Raw genomic sequence first — 16,949 nt, 5'->3', positions numbered from 1 at the left:
GTTAGAAATTAAAAAATCTCCATTTGCATTTTGGTATACCATGCATTTTAATAAACCATGGGCTCTAAAGATCTGCATAGACAAATACACTATATCACCAAAAGTATTGTGACATCTGCCTTTATACATATATGAATTTTAATGGCATCCCAGTTTTAGTCTGTAGGGTTCAATATTGAGTTGGCCCACCCTTTGCAGCTATAATAGCTTCAACTCTTATGGGAAGGCTGACCACAAGGTTTAGGAGTGTGTCTATGTTAATGTTTGAACATTCTTCCAGAAGAGCATTTGTGAGGTCAGGCACCGTGGTGGACAAGAAGGCCTGGCTCACAGTCTCTGCTCTAATTCATCCTAAAGGTGTTCTATCGGGTTGAGGTCAGGACTCAACATGGATTAGCAAATTTGGGGTGGAGGAACTTAAATGGCCTGCACAGAGTCCTGGCCTCAACCCGATAGATTACCTTTGGGATGTATTAGAGTGAAGACTATGAGCCAGGCCTTCTTATCCAACATCAGTGCCTGACCTCACAAATGCGTTTCTGCCAGAATGGTCAAATATTCCCATAGACACACTACTAAACCATGTGGATAGCCTTCCCAGAAGAGTTGAAGCTGTTATATCTGCAAAGGGTGGGCCAACTTAATATTGAACCCTACGGGTGAAGACTGCGATACCATTAAAGTTTATGTGCATGTAAAGGCAGACGCCCGAATACTTTTGGTAATATAGTGTATGTAAGTTATAGATTTATAGATAACTTTAACATTCTCACTTATTGTGCATAAAATGATGTCCCTTTTGTCTTTATAAGCTCTTTCCCCGCCTCTAATACAGTTTTGCTCATCTTGATCCATAATAATGCATCTTACTCCTACTACTGCATTTATATGTAAAGTAAAATAAAATGTAAGAAAAAAAAAAAATGGAAAAATAGGATCCACACTGTAATAACCTTTGTGGCTTATAGTAAACCTGGGAAGTCAGATACAGAGATCTCAACACCAAAATCTCAGTGATGTATAAAAATCAGATGAATGATTCCTTTAAAGAATCTACTGAAAACTGCAAAATGATAAAAAGCCTGCCATAAAAATAAAAAATAAAAAATGTATATATATATACATATATATATATATATACATATATATATATATATATATATATATATATATATATATATATATATATATATATATACATATATATTTATATATATATATATATATATATATATATTGAAGATATGCCCTCTGTGTATTTTTTACTTTGTGAGTGTAGTTAAAGAGCTGGATTTTTTTTTCCATGTGGCTGTTACATCACCCTCCTCTGTCAAGTGACTAATTCATTGTGTGTTTTTTTTTTCTATTATTCTTTTGTGAGAACTGTCACATCAACAGCAACAAACTACAGCCTGCTCCCATCCCGGACTGCAGTAACTGTTGTACATCATAACTTGTCCTCTTCCGTGTCTATTGTGTCACAATCACATTCTTAGATGACACTTGACATTCCCTTCTAATTGATTCTAGGCTGGTTACATACCAGAGATGCATCACAATATACATTATTACATAAGTCGCCTGAAATTATTATAGTTTGTTTCAGATGTACAAAAATATTTCCTGACTATAGGGACAGTGTAATACTTACACATTAGATTTTGTATACATATATATATATATATATATATATATATATATATATATATATATATATATACATTTATTCTCTCATTGTATGCACTGTACTGTAGATGACCATGTGTATGATCATGTGTTGTGTATGTTAAGAATACTTATAGGCACACCTTTATTCAAGGCATTGTTGTAAAATAATACACATATACATGCAAAAAATGTAATAGGTTCCATAGAGAATTGCATATCATTAGTTTTTTTTATTGTAATGCATTGTATTTTTATATATAATATTGCAATGTGATGTGAATGTGATACAACAATACTGGCAGTTATTTTGTCACTAAAGTGTCTTTTGTATATTTTCAAGCTGGCATTGAAGTTTTATTTGTCGTGCAGATTTATGGATTTATACATTATGTCTTCATTGCAGAACAATGAATAAAAACGAGGGAGTGGCGCTTTTGGCCAAGGCCGGGATTCCTCCTGGAACACCACCCAGGACACACAAGACTTTGGACAATGGGCTTAAGAAGAGGTGAGATATCAATAACAACACATGAGTTTTACTCTCTAGAAAGGGCTTCCTTTAAGTTTTTCGGTCACTCTCTTTACCGTAGGATACATCATTTGTGGGATACATCATTTATTTTTGCAATTTACATGACTTTTTCTATAAAAGTCAAGCTTGGCCCTACTCTCTCTGCCTCAGCCATTCCCAAGTCTACTCATTGGTGAAGGCACCCATCATTTTAGACAACCAATCAATAGGAGGATTTATGAGGTTAGAAGGGGTGGGAATAAGATCAGTATTTACAGGAAAATTTATTTTCTGCATAGCTTCAGCTACCTATATCTCTGGATCTACTGATGATTTTGTCAATATTCACAGGTTTACTATAAGGCCAATCTAATTAATCAGCAGGGGAAGACTTGCAGTTTTGGTGCATGCTATTGCAATCTCTGGTGCTAAATTAACGGATTGACATTGGAAGTTCTTTTTAGTTCAACTTAGAAACATTCCAATAATAATATATATTAGTAGCAGTATTGTACTGTGCTAATAATTGATCAGTGAGAGAAGTTTTGGAGTTAAATTGATACCCTTTATTGGCTAATTATTATATAATGTGCATAAAAAAGACCTAATGGGGAAATAGGAAAATAAAAATGTCACCCTTAGTAAAGAGCTCTTTAACCAGTTGTGGACTTTGGACATGCTACACATGACCAAAAAATGTGTCCTGTCCTTTTCCCAACTGCTGCAGTGCCAACCTGCCAGTCCCTTCGGGATTCAGAGATACAAAGTAATATTGGTACTTTTTGATTTACTCTGTTCTGTTAATCTGCAGATAAAGGGGGAGAGCTTTGATCTTTTTATAATGTCATATAAAGTAACCTGACAAATAAAAAAAGGTTTCTATTTAATCCCCCATTATTTTATTAGCCCCTAATAACTTTTACTTCCCTTTTCTCCACTTTTGCTATTATTTTCCTGCTGGTTTTTTTTTTCCTAACCATTAATAATTATAATTTTTTCAATTTGTATTTCTTTTGTTCACAACATTGAAAAAAAAACAGAATTCATCTGTGAATGCCATTGCAGTGCTTTGTTTCAGAGTCATTTTAGAATGGGCAAATTATAGAATAATATTAAGACCCCTTTCACACTGAGGTGGTGCGGGCATTAGCGGTAAAGTGGAGCTAGATTTAGTGGTGCTTTTCGGCTGCTAGCAGGGCGCTTTTAATCCCCACTAGCGGCCAAAGAAAGAGTTAATAGCACCCGTGTTTCGGCGCTGCCTAATTGCTTTGCAGGTACTTAGGCAGCACTGCCCATTCATTTCAATGGGCAGGGGCAGTGGAGGAGCGGTGTCTACATTGCTTCTCTACCACCCCAAAGATGCTGCTTGCAAGATGTTTTTTCCCATCCTGCAAGCGCACCGCCCCAGTGTGAAAGCACAAGGGCTTATACACTGTGGTGGCTTGAGAGGTGCTATTTTTAGCACTAAAATGCCTGAAAAGTGCCTCAGTGTGAAAGGGGTCTTATAAATGTGTATCTGCAGTAAAGCTTCAATTCACACTTGAGAATGGGTTTGCTACCAATTACATGACAGATACCAAGGGGGGTTGCTGATGAGTAGCTTTGGGCAGCAGCCATATTGAAAGCACAGCTACCCAAGCCCCCACAGCTTATCAATACTGCTAATGCTCATCATCATATCCCATGCAGTTAAACACAAACAATCTCAATAGTGCAAATATTGTTTTTGAAAAAGTGCTTTTATTAAAGCTTTCTGAGGAAGTCCTTGTGACGAAACACATTGAGATAGATGTGACGTCAGATGCTAGGGGAACCCAGAAGTAGTGGATGTTTTCTGTGTATGGGAGTGATTATTGAAGATATGAGCATTCACTAAGGATTTTTTGTAATCATTAAGTAATAATCATTTTATATTTAATAAAAGTACTTTATTAAAAACAATATTTGTACTTTGGAGATTGTTTGTTTTTAACTGCATGGGATATGAAGATGAGCGGAAAGGAGAATCAAACCATTGACTGTTAACCAGAGGAGAAATTGGAAAAGATAGGACTGGATGTGCTTGATCTGTTTAACATGTGATTTATGAACTTAGAAATAAGTGGTCATAGTTATCTGGTGAGCCTTTTTGAGTATTTAAGCTTTGGACAAGGTAGAACATATTGGAGGAGGACATGTGTCTTTTACAGTGATATATGGACTCTTAGACAGTATATCTGAACAGGATTTTTGGAATTTAATATAAATTGATGTAATTTATGAGAATTATACACTATGTTTTGAGAGTGTCTTTTCATTGCACTGATGTCATTTATGCATTTGCGATTGAAGCATGATGTTATTAATTTGCGTATTGGTTGCTTGAGGGTATAGCACTGAGATACTTGACAGATTTTTCTGTATTATTCAGGGGGATAAAACATTTTTTTCAGCTGTTTGGGTAGAGGGCAGATGAATACATAGGGCACCAGTTAAAGAAAATTGATTTGCTGAAACTGAAATTCCAGGTCTACACGCCTACCACAGCCACTTTGTGGATTTCAAATGCTTTCTTTTGGAATTTTAAAGTGTTTGTGAAGCCAAAACCTTTTATTCTAGCTTTGAAAAAATTAGGGCATTCGGACTCCTTTTAGGTTTTTACTGCTATCAGGAGCTCAGTTAGAGAGATTTACTCTCCATTCCTGTCCTTCTGACATTGTTTTGCCAAACTGCAAGTCAGTGAAAATTTTCAACAACTTTCTATCACTAAATAAAAACATTTTTATTTCCGTCTATGTTCTTGTTGGAGAGTTCTCCTTACTTCCTCTCTGGTAAAAGTTTGTCAGGACAAGAAGTAAGCCTAATATCTCCAACACAATCCTCAATATCAGTGATAAATGACAGGTGTTCTAATTATTCCCAAACCCATCTAAAGCTAGAATAAACATCCGTGGCTTGATATACACTGTAATTTATATTTTGGAATATGTAAAAGGTGAAGTAGGAATAAACAAAGGTGGCTTTGTTTTGGAGATCTTAACAGACCAAGCTTGACATAATCCACCAGATTGCATCTACAGTAGCTCAAAAAAGTGAGTACACCCCTCACATTTTTGTAAATATTTTATTATATCTTTTCATGTGACAACACTGAAGAAATTACACTTTGCTACAATGTAAAGTGATGAGTGTACAGCTTGTATAACAGTGTAAATTTGCTGTCCCCTGAAAATAACTTAACACACAGCCATTAATGTCTAAACCACTGGCAACAAAAGTGAGTACACCCGTAAGTGAAAATCTCCAAATTGGGCCCAATTAGCCATTTTCCCTCCCTGGTGTCATGTGACTCATTACTGTTACAAGGTCTCAGTTGTGAATGGGGAGCAGGTGTGTAAAATTTGGTGTTCTTGCTTTCACTCTCTCACACTGGTCAATGGAAGTTCAACATGGCACCTCTCGGCAAAGAACTCTCTGAGGATCTGAAAAAAAGAATTGTTGCTCTACATAAAGATGGCCTAGGCTATAAGAAGATTACCAAGACCCTGAAACTGAGCTGCAGCATGGGGGACAAGACTATACAGCGGTTTAGCAGGACAGGTTCCACTCAGAACAGGCCTCACCATGGTCGACCAAAGAAGTTGAGTGCACGTGCTCAGCATCATATCCAGAGGTTGTCTTTTGGGAAATAGGTGTGTGAGTGCTTCCGGCATTGCTGCAGAGGTTGAAGGGGTGGAGGGGTCAGCCTGTCAGTTGTCAGACCATACGCCGCACACTGCATCAAATTGGTCTGGATGGCTGTTGTCCCAGCAGGAAGCCTCTTCTAAAGATGATGCACAAGAAAGCCCACAAAGCGTTTTCTGAAGACAAGCAGACTAAGGACATGGATTACTGGAACCATGTCCTGTGGTCTGACGAGACCAAGATAAACTTATTTGGTCTATATTGTGTCAAGTGAGTGAGGCGGCAACCAGGTGAGGATTACAAAGACAAATGCGTCTTGTCTACTGTCAAGCATGGTGGTGGGAGTGTCATAGTCTGGGGCTGCATGAGTGCTGCCAGCACTGGGGAGCTACAGTTCATTGAGGGAACCATGAATGCAAACATGTACTGTGACATACTGAAGCAGAGCATGATCCCCTCCCTTCGGAGACTGGGTCACAGGGCAGTATTCCAACTTGATAAAGAACCCAAACACACCTCCAAGATGACCACTGCCTTGCTAAAGAAGCTGAGGGTAAAGGTGAAGGACTGGCCAATCATGCCTCCAGATCTAAACCCTATTGAGCATCTGTGGGTCATCCTCAAACGGAAGGTGGAGGAGCGCAAGGTCTCTAACATCCACCAGCTCCTTGATGTGGAGTGGAAGCAACTTGTGAAGCTCTGGTGAACTCCGTGCCCAAGATGGTTAAGGCAGTGCTGGAAAATAATGGTGGCCACACAAAACATTGACACTTTGGGCCCAATTTGGACGTTTTCACTTAGCGGTGTACTCACTTTTGCTACCAGTGGTTTAAACATTAATTTCTGTGGGTTGAGTTATTTTGAGGGGACAGCAAATTTACACTATTATACAAGCTTTACACTCACTACTTTATGTTGTAGCAAAGTGTCATTTCTTCAGTGTTGTCAAAAAGATATAATAAAATATTTACAAAAATGTGAAGGGTGTACTCACTTTTGTGAGATACTGTTTATCTGAAATAGCAAGTTGGGGTGGAATGACCCTAAAAAAAAATCCTTTTGTCACTGTTGAGTAATCAGCCGTTTGAGTGTCATGTATTAGAAGTAAACCTAAAAACACCCACCAAATGGTGCCTAAACTTACCTGAACTCTTTTCTTACCTTCCTTTAAAATCCCAGTACATCCATACATTGTGGCATGCAACATGCCCTCTGCCTCCCTACAGTACAGAAACCTGAGCTGCCACATATGAAGGAGGTGCCAAGGTTGAAAGTGAAGTTTCACCCAAAGTGGAACTTCCGCTTACATGCTCCCCCCTCCGATGTCACATTTGGCACCTTTCAGGGGGAATCGATGAGTGGGGACCCATTTATGACAGGTCCCCTTCCCCATTTCTGGGAGACAGGCCTCGGCCCAATCTCCTGGAAGTTTAGCCCCCCTCTTCCTTCCCCTGAGACGGGCCATTTGGAAAGTGCAGCGCGCTTCGTGCATGCACAGTAGGTAACAGGCAGTGAAGCCTTTCAGCTTACCAGGAATGGCGGTGGCAGCACTCAGGAGTCGATCTGAAGATTGGCTGGGGTGCTGACATCGTGGACTCCCTGGATAGGTAAGTGCCCTAGTATTAAAGTCAACAGCTACAGTATTTGTACCAGACTTTAGTCTTTAAGCCAGTACATTGTTTGTAATTGCTATTGACATTTAGGTAGCAGAATCAGGCATCACAGTGGCACTAAGGCTCAGTCCACACCGACATGAGCCTAAAGTCAGTGTGACTTTGCCAAGCAACTTCAGTGCTGCTTCGGAGCAACTTTGAAAAACTTTGTAGCAACTTCCAAGCAACTTCAGGGAATGCCAAGATAAGCTTCCTTTAAGATAAGGATCTGACTTAGAGGCTGTCAAATAGAAGTTGCCTTGAAGTAGTACAGGAACCTTTTCTAAAGTTGGAGCCACTTTAGTAGTGCTAATTAAGACAGCTATCATTGACTAAAATGGATTTCATATCTCACAAGTCAGATCCTAAGTTGGGGTAGTGTGAAACAAAGCCCAAGGGTCCAGAGGATGGTTAGCACACATTGGGGAGTAGAGTTGATGGGTTTTATTTAAAGTGTAAGCCTAGCCAAAACATTTTCTTTGTTTTTCATAGGGAGAGGAAAGTTTAGAACTCCTGCTGGGTTTTTACTGCTACCTGGGGCTCCATTAGTAGACATTTCTGCTCACTAACTTTCATAGTGACAATTGTTCTAGTAAACGTGGCGTGAGGGAAAATATGCAACAGAGAGGTTCTGTCAGTCAGACTTCATGTACTATAGGATAAAGAGAAATCAGGAAATGGATTTACATATGCACATATAATTATTGGGAGGATACATCAGGCTGAGTAAGATTTGTTTCAATGTAGTTTGACAACATTTGATTAGGCTGGCAAACCCATTTCATATTATTAGACACAACTGGTTCTGGCAGTATCGGGCTGGCTCTGCCCTTATTGCCACTAATTGTACCTGTTGATCTCAGGAGATGCTCAGTCTTACAGCAGAGATCCAGCACCTTGGATAGGCAGAAGGGGAATTTTACAAACATCATCTTATATTTTTATTTTTTTCCTTTTCTTGTGTCAGTTACAATTTTATCATGTCGCTCCCTCATCCTGATCCCATGCTTACAGAAATTTCTCTTTACAGTGACACCACTGATTACCCAGTGGCACCGAGCAAAATTTCCTTCCCTGTGTTTTCCAAGCCTATGGACTCCAATATAAAGGCTAGGTAAGTAGGTTTTTATTACAGTAAAACTTAGAACAAAACACGTCATTTTCCTGTAATGCTTAAAAATGTACAGTAGTTTCGGTGGTTATATTTAATGTAATTATTTATATACATTTGTAATCTAAAAAGATACAAACAAGCCATATTGTTGTCTGTAGATATTATGCAGTTCATTTACTAAAGGCAAAACGACTGTCTACTTTGCAAGGGTAATTTCACTTTGTTAGGGGATTTTCCCTTAGATCAGTGAAGGCAGTGAAATTCTGCTAACTTTCATGTGCATCAATCATCAAAAATAGTGTCTTTTTTTTTTTTTTCCTTGCACATGATTGGGTAATATTTACAAAATAAATGTTCACAACATATATCAAGATAGGAGAACATGATTGGCCTATTGACAATTAGTAAAATAAAAAGGCTTAACAATAACCAACACTAGATCTAAGAAATTTATATAAAAAAAAAATAGTTTATAGTTGGATGTAAGCTCATGTAATATGTGATCTTGTAAAGTACCTCCACTAGCTATACAAAAATGTCAGCAATGATTCATAGCACTGACCTTTTTAGATATTCTTTTTTCTCAATGAGGTATGGTACAGAAATATATATATATATATATATATATATATATATATATATATATAGATATATATATATATATATATATATAGATATATATATATATATATATTTTTTTAGAATCACTACCTGGGTCAGCAAAAGCTTAAGCATTTCGGGGCTTTTTTTTTTTTTTTTTTTTTTTTACTATTTCTTAAGCATTTCAGTGCCTTAGACATTTGCCTCTGCATTTTTCTGTATTTTTTTATTTTTTTATTTATTGCTCTGAGCATGTGCTCTGTCTATGCATCCCATCTAAAGCCCCTAAAACTGAACCTTTTTCAGGCCACTGCATGTCAACACACTGTGCAGTTAACTACCCTGTTTCCCCTAAAATAAGACCTAGTGTGATTGTCGGTGATGGCTGCAATAAAAGCCCTACCCCCCAAATAAGCCCTAGTTAAAGTCCTTGTAGGTCTTCTTTTCAGGGTAGGGCTTATTTTTGAGGAAACAGAGTTGGGCTTATTTGGGTCGTAGGGCTTATATTGCAGCCAACACCAACAATCACGCTAGGTCTTATTTTAGGGGAAACAGGGTAGCACAAATGGCAAACCTGTGTACATATGTTAATGTACACTGAAACGTGTAGGGATAAATTGACCCTGAATTTAGAATGCTCCGAATGTTGAATTGGATGTTATGGAACAGAATTCCATGGTGTCTTTTGCTGTGCTTGCTTGACTTCACATTTTGGTAAAACTGCATGTTTACTGCAACTCCCCTTGTACAAGTCAAAGCAAATGCAAATAAAAGCAAGTCAACCATATCAACTCAAAGACAACTTAAACGTCCAGAAACCCTAAGCGTAGAGTTTATTATATATATTATATATATAATTTTAGTTTTTTAGTTTTTTAGTTTTTTTTTTCTAATGAGATGGTCATTTTAGAGGATAATGGGTCTCTTTTTTCCATCTACAGCTGTAACTAAAATGCAGGTATAACTAAAGAATGCAGAAGTAAAAATAACATTTCCATACCTGGACCAACCTTGCCAAAACTAAAATTACATGTATTTTAGCTGTGCATTTGGTTTGCCATGGTCCTTTTTTTTTTCTGACAAGCTTTTGGAAGCTAGCATTAGAAAACAGATTCTTCTATCACACTATACTCATGAGGGTTCAGTTCCTAAAATCTGTAAAATATTTAAAATAAATATCGAACCTGTAGTATCCTGTTAGCCAATATGGCCCAGGCCCTATGCATTTACATTACTTACATTGTCTATAAAAGAGCATAGTAAACAGTTTACAATATTTTCAGCTGTGGACATTCCATTAGCTCGCTTAGAAGAGCAATTAGAAGAAAAGAAAAAAAATAGGACATTATTTTGTTTGGTTTTATGCTAATATTTTATTTTCTTCTAGGATGTCTAATGTCCAAATATAAATGTGTATAAATCTAATTTATGTACATTGTATGAACTTTTTAATATTTTTTTTCCCCAAATAGTAACCACAGGCAAAGTGAGGATATTGATTCTCCACAAACTGCGTCAGATGTGTCAGAGTTCCTGTTAAAGAAATGCAATAATGGGTAAGTGAACAACCATATTAATGTTTTTTTACTTGTTTATATGTACTGTATTTTAGGTTGTGCTTATGTCCACAGTACTGTGTTAAAACATTTTATGAGTACTTGGGGACAGGTAGATTTTTTTATTAGATGCAGGCTCTACTTTGTGGTTAGCAATGTAGTACAGTGATTGTTCTTCATTGCTTCATCCCTCCACTCTTCTCAGACTGCTTGGAAACAATGTAGATCCCCATTCTTTTGTACATAGCTAATTTCAGTGTCTGACATACAGATAGAAACAAGATATACCTGTGCTCATATCCCAATTGCTTATACATGAATATAATATACTAGGTGCTAAAAGGGGTGTGACCACATATTAATGCTAAAAATACCGGATGAACTCTCTGCTACAACCTTTAAAGCAAACTTTGCAATTAAAAATAGGGATATTTGGTTCACACATATTGCAATATGTATTTAACCACTTCAGCCCTGGTAAGGCTTTACCCCCTCAATGATCGGCCATTTTTTGCGACGCTATACCCAAATAAAATTGATGTCCTTTTTTCTGACCAAATAGAGTTTTTGTTTTTGATCCCCTCTGCATTTTTGCACTATAAACAAAAAAAGACCGTCAATCTTGAAAAAAAAAACAATATATTATATTTTTTGCTAAAAAGAAAACCCAATAAAAAAATTAAAAAAAATAAATTTCTTCATTAATTTGGGCCAATATGTATTCTGCTACATATATTTGATTAAAAAAAAAACACAATAAGCATATAAGGATTGGTTTGTGCAAAGGTTATGCATCTACAAAATAGGGGATAGATCTATGGCATTTTTATTATCATTATTATTTTTTTTACTAGTAATAGCGGCGATCAGTGATTTTTTAGCAGGACTCCAACGTTGTGGCAGACAGATTGGACACCTAACTGACATTTTCTACACTTTTTTGGAACCAGTGACATTATTACAGTGATCAGTGCTAAAAATATGCACTGACATTGTACTAATGAGATGGGCAGTGAAGGGGTTAACAGGGACAATCAAGTTTACTAACTGTCTGGGGGGTGGGCTGCCTTGGATAAAACACAAATCAGTGTAATCCCTTGTCAGAACAGAGATCTGCCTTGTTTACTTTGGCAGATCCCTGTTCTGTTTCTGCGGGGAGTGATTGCGGGTGGCTGGTGGACATCTAGTGTGCCAGACCCGCTGATTGGATCCCCCACTGGCCAATCGGTGCGCTCACCCACAGAAGCTACTGCAGAAACTGGCGTACGGCGATTCGTGCAGCTGAGCCACCTTGCCGCAGTTTAACAATGGCGGCTGGCCGGCAAGTGATTAAGCAGGCCAACTGCCAACAGGCCAACTGCATCAAAGTAATCCCTCTTTAGCCAGTCCTACTCTGTATTACAGGTCAGCGGACAGATCTAAACTGTGTATCTCTCCCCCAGTTTGTGTTGGTTTGCCCCAGGTTGGCATTGTGTCTACAGTAGCATTTGCAGCGGCAAAGTAGAGTAAGCCCTTGTACACACGGTTGGACATTCCGACCACAAAATCCAATGGATTTTGTCCGAAACTGGTGTTGCATACACACGGTCGGACAAAGTTGTCGGAAAATCCAATCGTTCGGAACGTGATGATGTTATTTTGTTACGACGGGACTACCTTCGGGCTAGTAGCCAATAGCTTTGGTCTAGGAATTTGATCTGAGCATGCGTGGCACTTTGTCCGATCGGAATTCTCTACTTTGTCCGATCGGATCATGTTATCGGAATTTTTTTATATCCAGCTCTCAAAATTTGTTGGTCGGACATTCCCACGGAAAAAGTCAGATGAAGCCCACACACGGTCAGATTATCCGACAACATGGTCCAATCGGACATTTTCCGTCGGAATCTCCGACCGTGTGTACAAGGGCTAAGACTGGCTAAAGAGGGATTATTTTGATGCAGTTTGCCAGCTTAAACATGTATTTCAATATGTGTGATCTAAATATCCCTATTTTTTATTGCAATGTTTGCTAGAAATGGCATAGCATTGTGCAGAGGGTTAATCCAGTATTTTTATTGACATACAGATAGTTCACATTAGGTCAATCTACAAATCTGATTCTGTACTAGCGTCATGTTTATATGGAGCAGAAAGCAAGTAGATATATGACACATATACTGTTTTCCCAACATAAGATACTGTTATATCATGCTCTGCCTATAAACATAGCTGTAACCATAGTGTACTTGTATGGAAGGAAACAAAACACATGACTATAGTGGAGTTACCTAAAGGAGCGTAAAACACCAACAGCCATGAAGTCCTTTTTGTGTCATGCACCCAACCTCTATAAGAGATTCAGAATCAAATCCAGAAATCACTCTTTCTAAATGACCACTGAAGCCCACAACAGCACACATTGAGAATGTAGATATTTGCCAGCACACCAAGGATCATCAATTTTATCCAAAGTTTTTTTATTCAAGAAAGATCACATCACAAAAAAGTATAGTGCAACATTTCGGAGCTACACAGGACCTCTTCCTCAGGCATGTGATCACATGCTTGATGAAGGGGTCCTATGTGGCTACAAAACTTTGCACTACACTGTTTTGTGATGTGATCTTTCTTGAATAAAAAAAGTTTGGTCAAAATTGATGACTCTTGGTGTGCTGGCGAATATCTACATATCGCATAAGTTCCAGTATCGAGCTGGCGGTCCCTACAGCACCCAATAGCCTAAAAAGCTTATACCAGGAATGTGTGCGATGGGAATACGGACTGTAGTTTAGAATGTTCACAGAATAAATTGTGTGAATATTTACTTCAATTATCTGATCATGTGAAATGAAAATTCATGTTTACTTACTTCATATGCCACAACTTGTATAGCATTGCTGTGCATTAATATAATGTAAAATGTACTTTTTTATATATTTTAAGTGTTGACTCTTCAAGTTTGAAGAAAACACCAAAAAGGCCACCTAAAAATCTTCTGTTCAAAGCAGTCTCTGAAGGCGACATAGAATCATTGAGCAGATTGCTGCAAGAGGCCAAAGAGTGTGCAGAAACATATACAGAGAAGCAAGCTCAAGGTAAATATAATACTTTATGTTTATTTCTTAATAAACTGTGTATGGAATTATAACTCCATATACAAAAACTGCTGTGCAAATGGGCAAAATATCAAACCCAACTCTTTAGCAATAAGGATGATTATTCAGGCTTAATTTCTCTTTTGTGACTATTTCTAGAATTTGTAGAATTGTGAATTTTCAGGGTATTTCCAGTGGGTCTCAAGCTGGCCATACTTAATTAGATTTTTATTTGAACATTTGTTGAAAAATTGTTCATCAGAACATTCTTTCTTAGCATCAGTGAGTCAACAAATTTTGTTCAAATTTATGTAGACCTGGACTTGGATTACAATATGTATATTTTTTTCCAAGAAAAATGCTTTCAAAGTTAGAATTCTGTTCATATGAGAAAAATTTTCCATCCTGCTCCTTCAAATTTTCTTTGAAGAAAGGATGATAAAAAATGAATGTTGATTTGACACCACTAAAGCCCCATACACACTATCAGTTTTTCTGCTGAGTTTTTCCTTCAGGTTTACCAAAACCACGTAGTGGAAGGGTCTGCCTGATTGTATACAAATTGAAACTCCTAAGGTTTGACCTCATATTATATGGTTTTGGTAAATCTGAAGGAAAAACTCAGCAGAAAAACCGATAGTGTGTATGGGGCTTAACAGTTAGAAAATCAAACCTTCCTGAAACCAACATTTTGTAAAGAAATTCTACTGGTATATGGCTAGCTTTACCATCAAGTGCACAACTGTGACATAACCTGAGAATTACATAGAATCTACAAATTTTCAATAATGGTTTCCAATAACACATAACTGACCAGTTTTTCTGTGTTACTTGGGTATTATCTAATCATATAGTCTGCGGTCACCTACAGTGGTGGTACAGAGAGGCAGAACGGGGATGTAAACAAAGCGGCTTCCCGTTTGGACAGAAGACGAGATGGAGATCTGCTGTTCATAGTGATGAGGAGCAGCGATCTCTGTGTTGTCCCAGTAAGTCCATCCCCCACACAGTTGGAACACACCCTCGGAACACAGTTAAACCTTTAATCACCCCCTAGTGTTATTTATACATTGATCAGTGCTTTTTTTAACACTTTAGCATTTTTTTAAGCACTGATCACTGTATTGGTGTCACTGGTCCACAAAAAGTTTTACTTAGGGTTAGATTTGTCCGCCGCAATGTCGCAGTCCTGCTAAAAATCACAGATCTCCGACATTACCAGTAAAAACAATAAAAATAGAAAGTCCCTAAATCTATCCCCTATTTTGTAGATGCTATAACTTTTGCACAAACCAATAAATACACTCTTATTGGGATTTTTTTTACGAAAAATATGAAACAGAATACATATTGGCCTAAATTGATGAAGAAATTAGATTTTTTAATTTTTATTTTTATTTTTTTGGATATGTATTATAGCAGAAATTAAAAAATGTTGTTTTTTTTTGTTTCCAAAATTGTTGTTCTTTTTTGCAAACCAATCAATACACGCTTATTGGGATTTTTTTATGAAAAATATGAACCAGAATACATATTGGCCTAAACTGATGAAGAAATTAGATTTTTAAATTTTTTATTTTTTTTGGATATGTATTATAGCAGAAAGTAAAAAATCTATTTTTTTTTCCAAAATTGTTGCTCTTTTTTTGTTTATAGCGCCAAAAATAAAAACCATGTAGGTGATCAAAAAACACAAAAATAAAGCTCTATATGTGCAGAAAAAAGGGCGTCGATTTTGTTTGGGTACAATGTCGCACGACCGCGCAATTGTCAGTTAAAGCGATGCAGTGCTGTATGTGACTGAATATGAACCTTGACACCAGGATCATCAGTAATTATTCTAGTGAAAGTTGAAGATTTAAAATATTAAAACTGACCTTTTAAATTACATAAACTTGTAAAAAATGATATGAGATTTTAGTAATTGGGTATTGATATACTTTAATATTACTGGATTGCTATAAAAGAAAAGCACGTATCATAGATACATTAACATAAATGGTCGAGCATGGTTTACATACACCAGTAAGTTGTGCTCACATTTATTATACACGCTAATAAATTATGTGTTGTGTTTTAGACTTCTACATGTACAAATTAACATCAAAAGACACTGGAAAAACCTGTTTGATGAAGGCATTGCTGAACATTAATGACAATACTACTGAGATTGTTAATACCCTGCTGTCATTTGCTGAGGAGAATGGATTTTTAGAAAGATTTATTAATGCTGCATATACAGAAGAGAATTATAAAGGTAAGGATGAGTAGCATCTGCACTGCACAATACAACCCAGACATACACATAGAATAGCAGAAAAGATTAATACAAACTGTTATTAAGCACAAATTACTTCCTTAGTACTCATGAGAATGGATACCAAAGTCAAGCATTTTTTTTATGCCTCTGGTAGCATAAATGCCTGATTAAAATGGACTTGGCTTTCTACTAAATACAATGCTAGGTATTATAAACTGTCCAAACATGAAACCCCCATGCATTTTTATGAATGTTACATAGTTAATAAGGATGAATAAAGACACCAGTCCATCCAGTTCAACCTGAGTATCATTGGTCCCTACCCTCAAGGAGCCCTCAATCCAAGGTCCCCAACTCGCATTCATATACTAGGGCCAATTTTTTTTTTTTTGGACAGAAGCCAATTAACCTACCAGCATGTCTTTGGAGTGTGGGAGGAAACCGGAGTACCTGGAGGAAACCCACGCAGGCACGGGGAGAACATGCAAACTCCAGGCAGGTAGTGTGGTGGTTGGGATTTGAACCAGTGACCCTTGTTACTGCTAGGCAAGAGTGCTAACCACTACACCACTGTGTTTACCAATAGTTTGTAACACATCAAGAATTTTAATTGAAAACAACCAATTTATCCCCACACCTGGAGTCATTTTGGGCTGCTCCCAATATGTCTTTACATTTTGCAAAATTATTAGAATGCAGATTATGAACAAACCATAAGATCTTAAATATTCACAAAATCATGAACAGGACACATCTTGCTGATCTGGAATACCTGATCCTGACCTGGATTAGATTTCGAACCTCTAGTTTACCTCTAGAAACCTCTGTTTATTTCTCTTACTTCTACA

At 37.2% G+C, this 16,949-nt stretch overlaps 1 protein-coding gene across 1 annotated transcript in view; it reads left to right on the top strand.

The window, feature by feature from the left end:
- Positions 1 to 2,036: 2,036 nt before the first annotated feature.
- LOC143981971 (transient receptor potential cation channel subfamily V member 3-like) overlaps positions 2,037 to 16,949 on the top strand; it is a 36,346-nt gene continuing 21,433 nt past the window's right edge. Inside the window, exons 1-5 of the mRNA XM_077480264.1 lie at positions 2,037 to 2,176; positions 8,525 to 8,608; positions 10,681 to 10,764; positions 13,690 to 13,841; positions 15,922 to 16,098. Of these exons, the coding sequence (XP_077336390.1) occupies positions 2,076 to 2,176; positions 8,525 to 8,608; positions 10,681 to 10,764; positions 13,690 to 13,841; positions 15,922 to 16,098 (598 nt within the window). The 5' untranslated portion in view covers positions 2,037 to 2,075. The remainder of the gene's footprint in view (positions 2,177 to 8,524; positions 8,609 to 10,680; positions 10,765 to 13,689; positions 13,842 to 15,921; positions 16,099 to 16,949) is intronic.

This window comes from Lithobates pipiens, unplaced genomic scaffold (genome assembly GCF_037356315.1).
Source record: "Lithobates pipiens isolate NorthernLeopardFrog02 unplaced genomic scaffold, aLitPip1_a1.2 Scaffold_16, whole genome shotgun sequence".
NCBI classification, from domain to species: Eukaryota; Metazoa; Chordata; class Amphibia; order Anura; family Ranidae; genus Lithobates; species Lithobates pipiens.
This window is presented reverse-complemented; position numbering and strand designations above follow the sequence as displayed.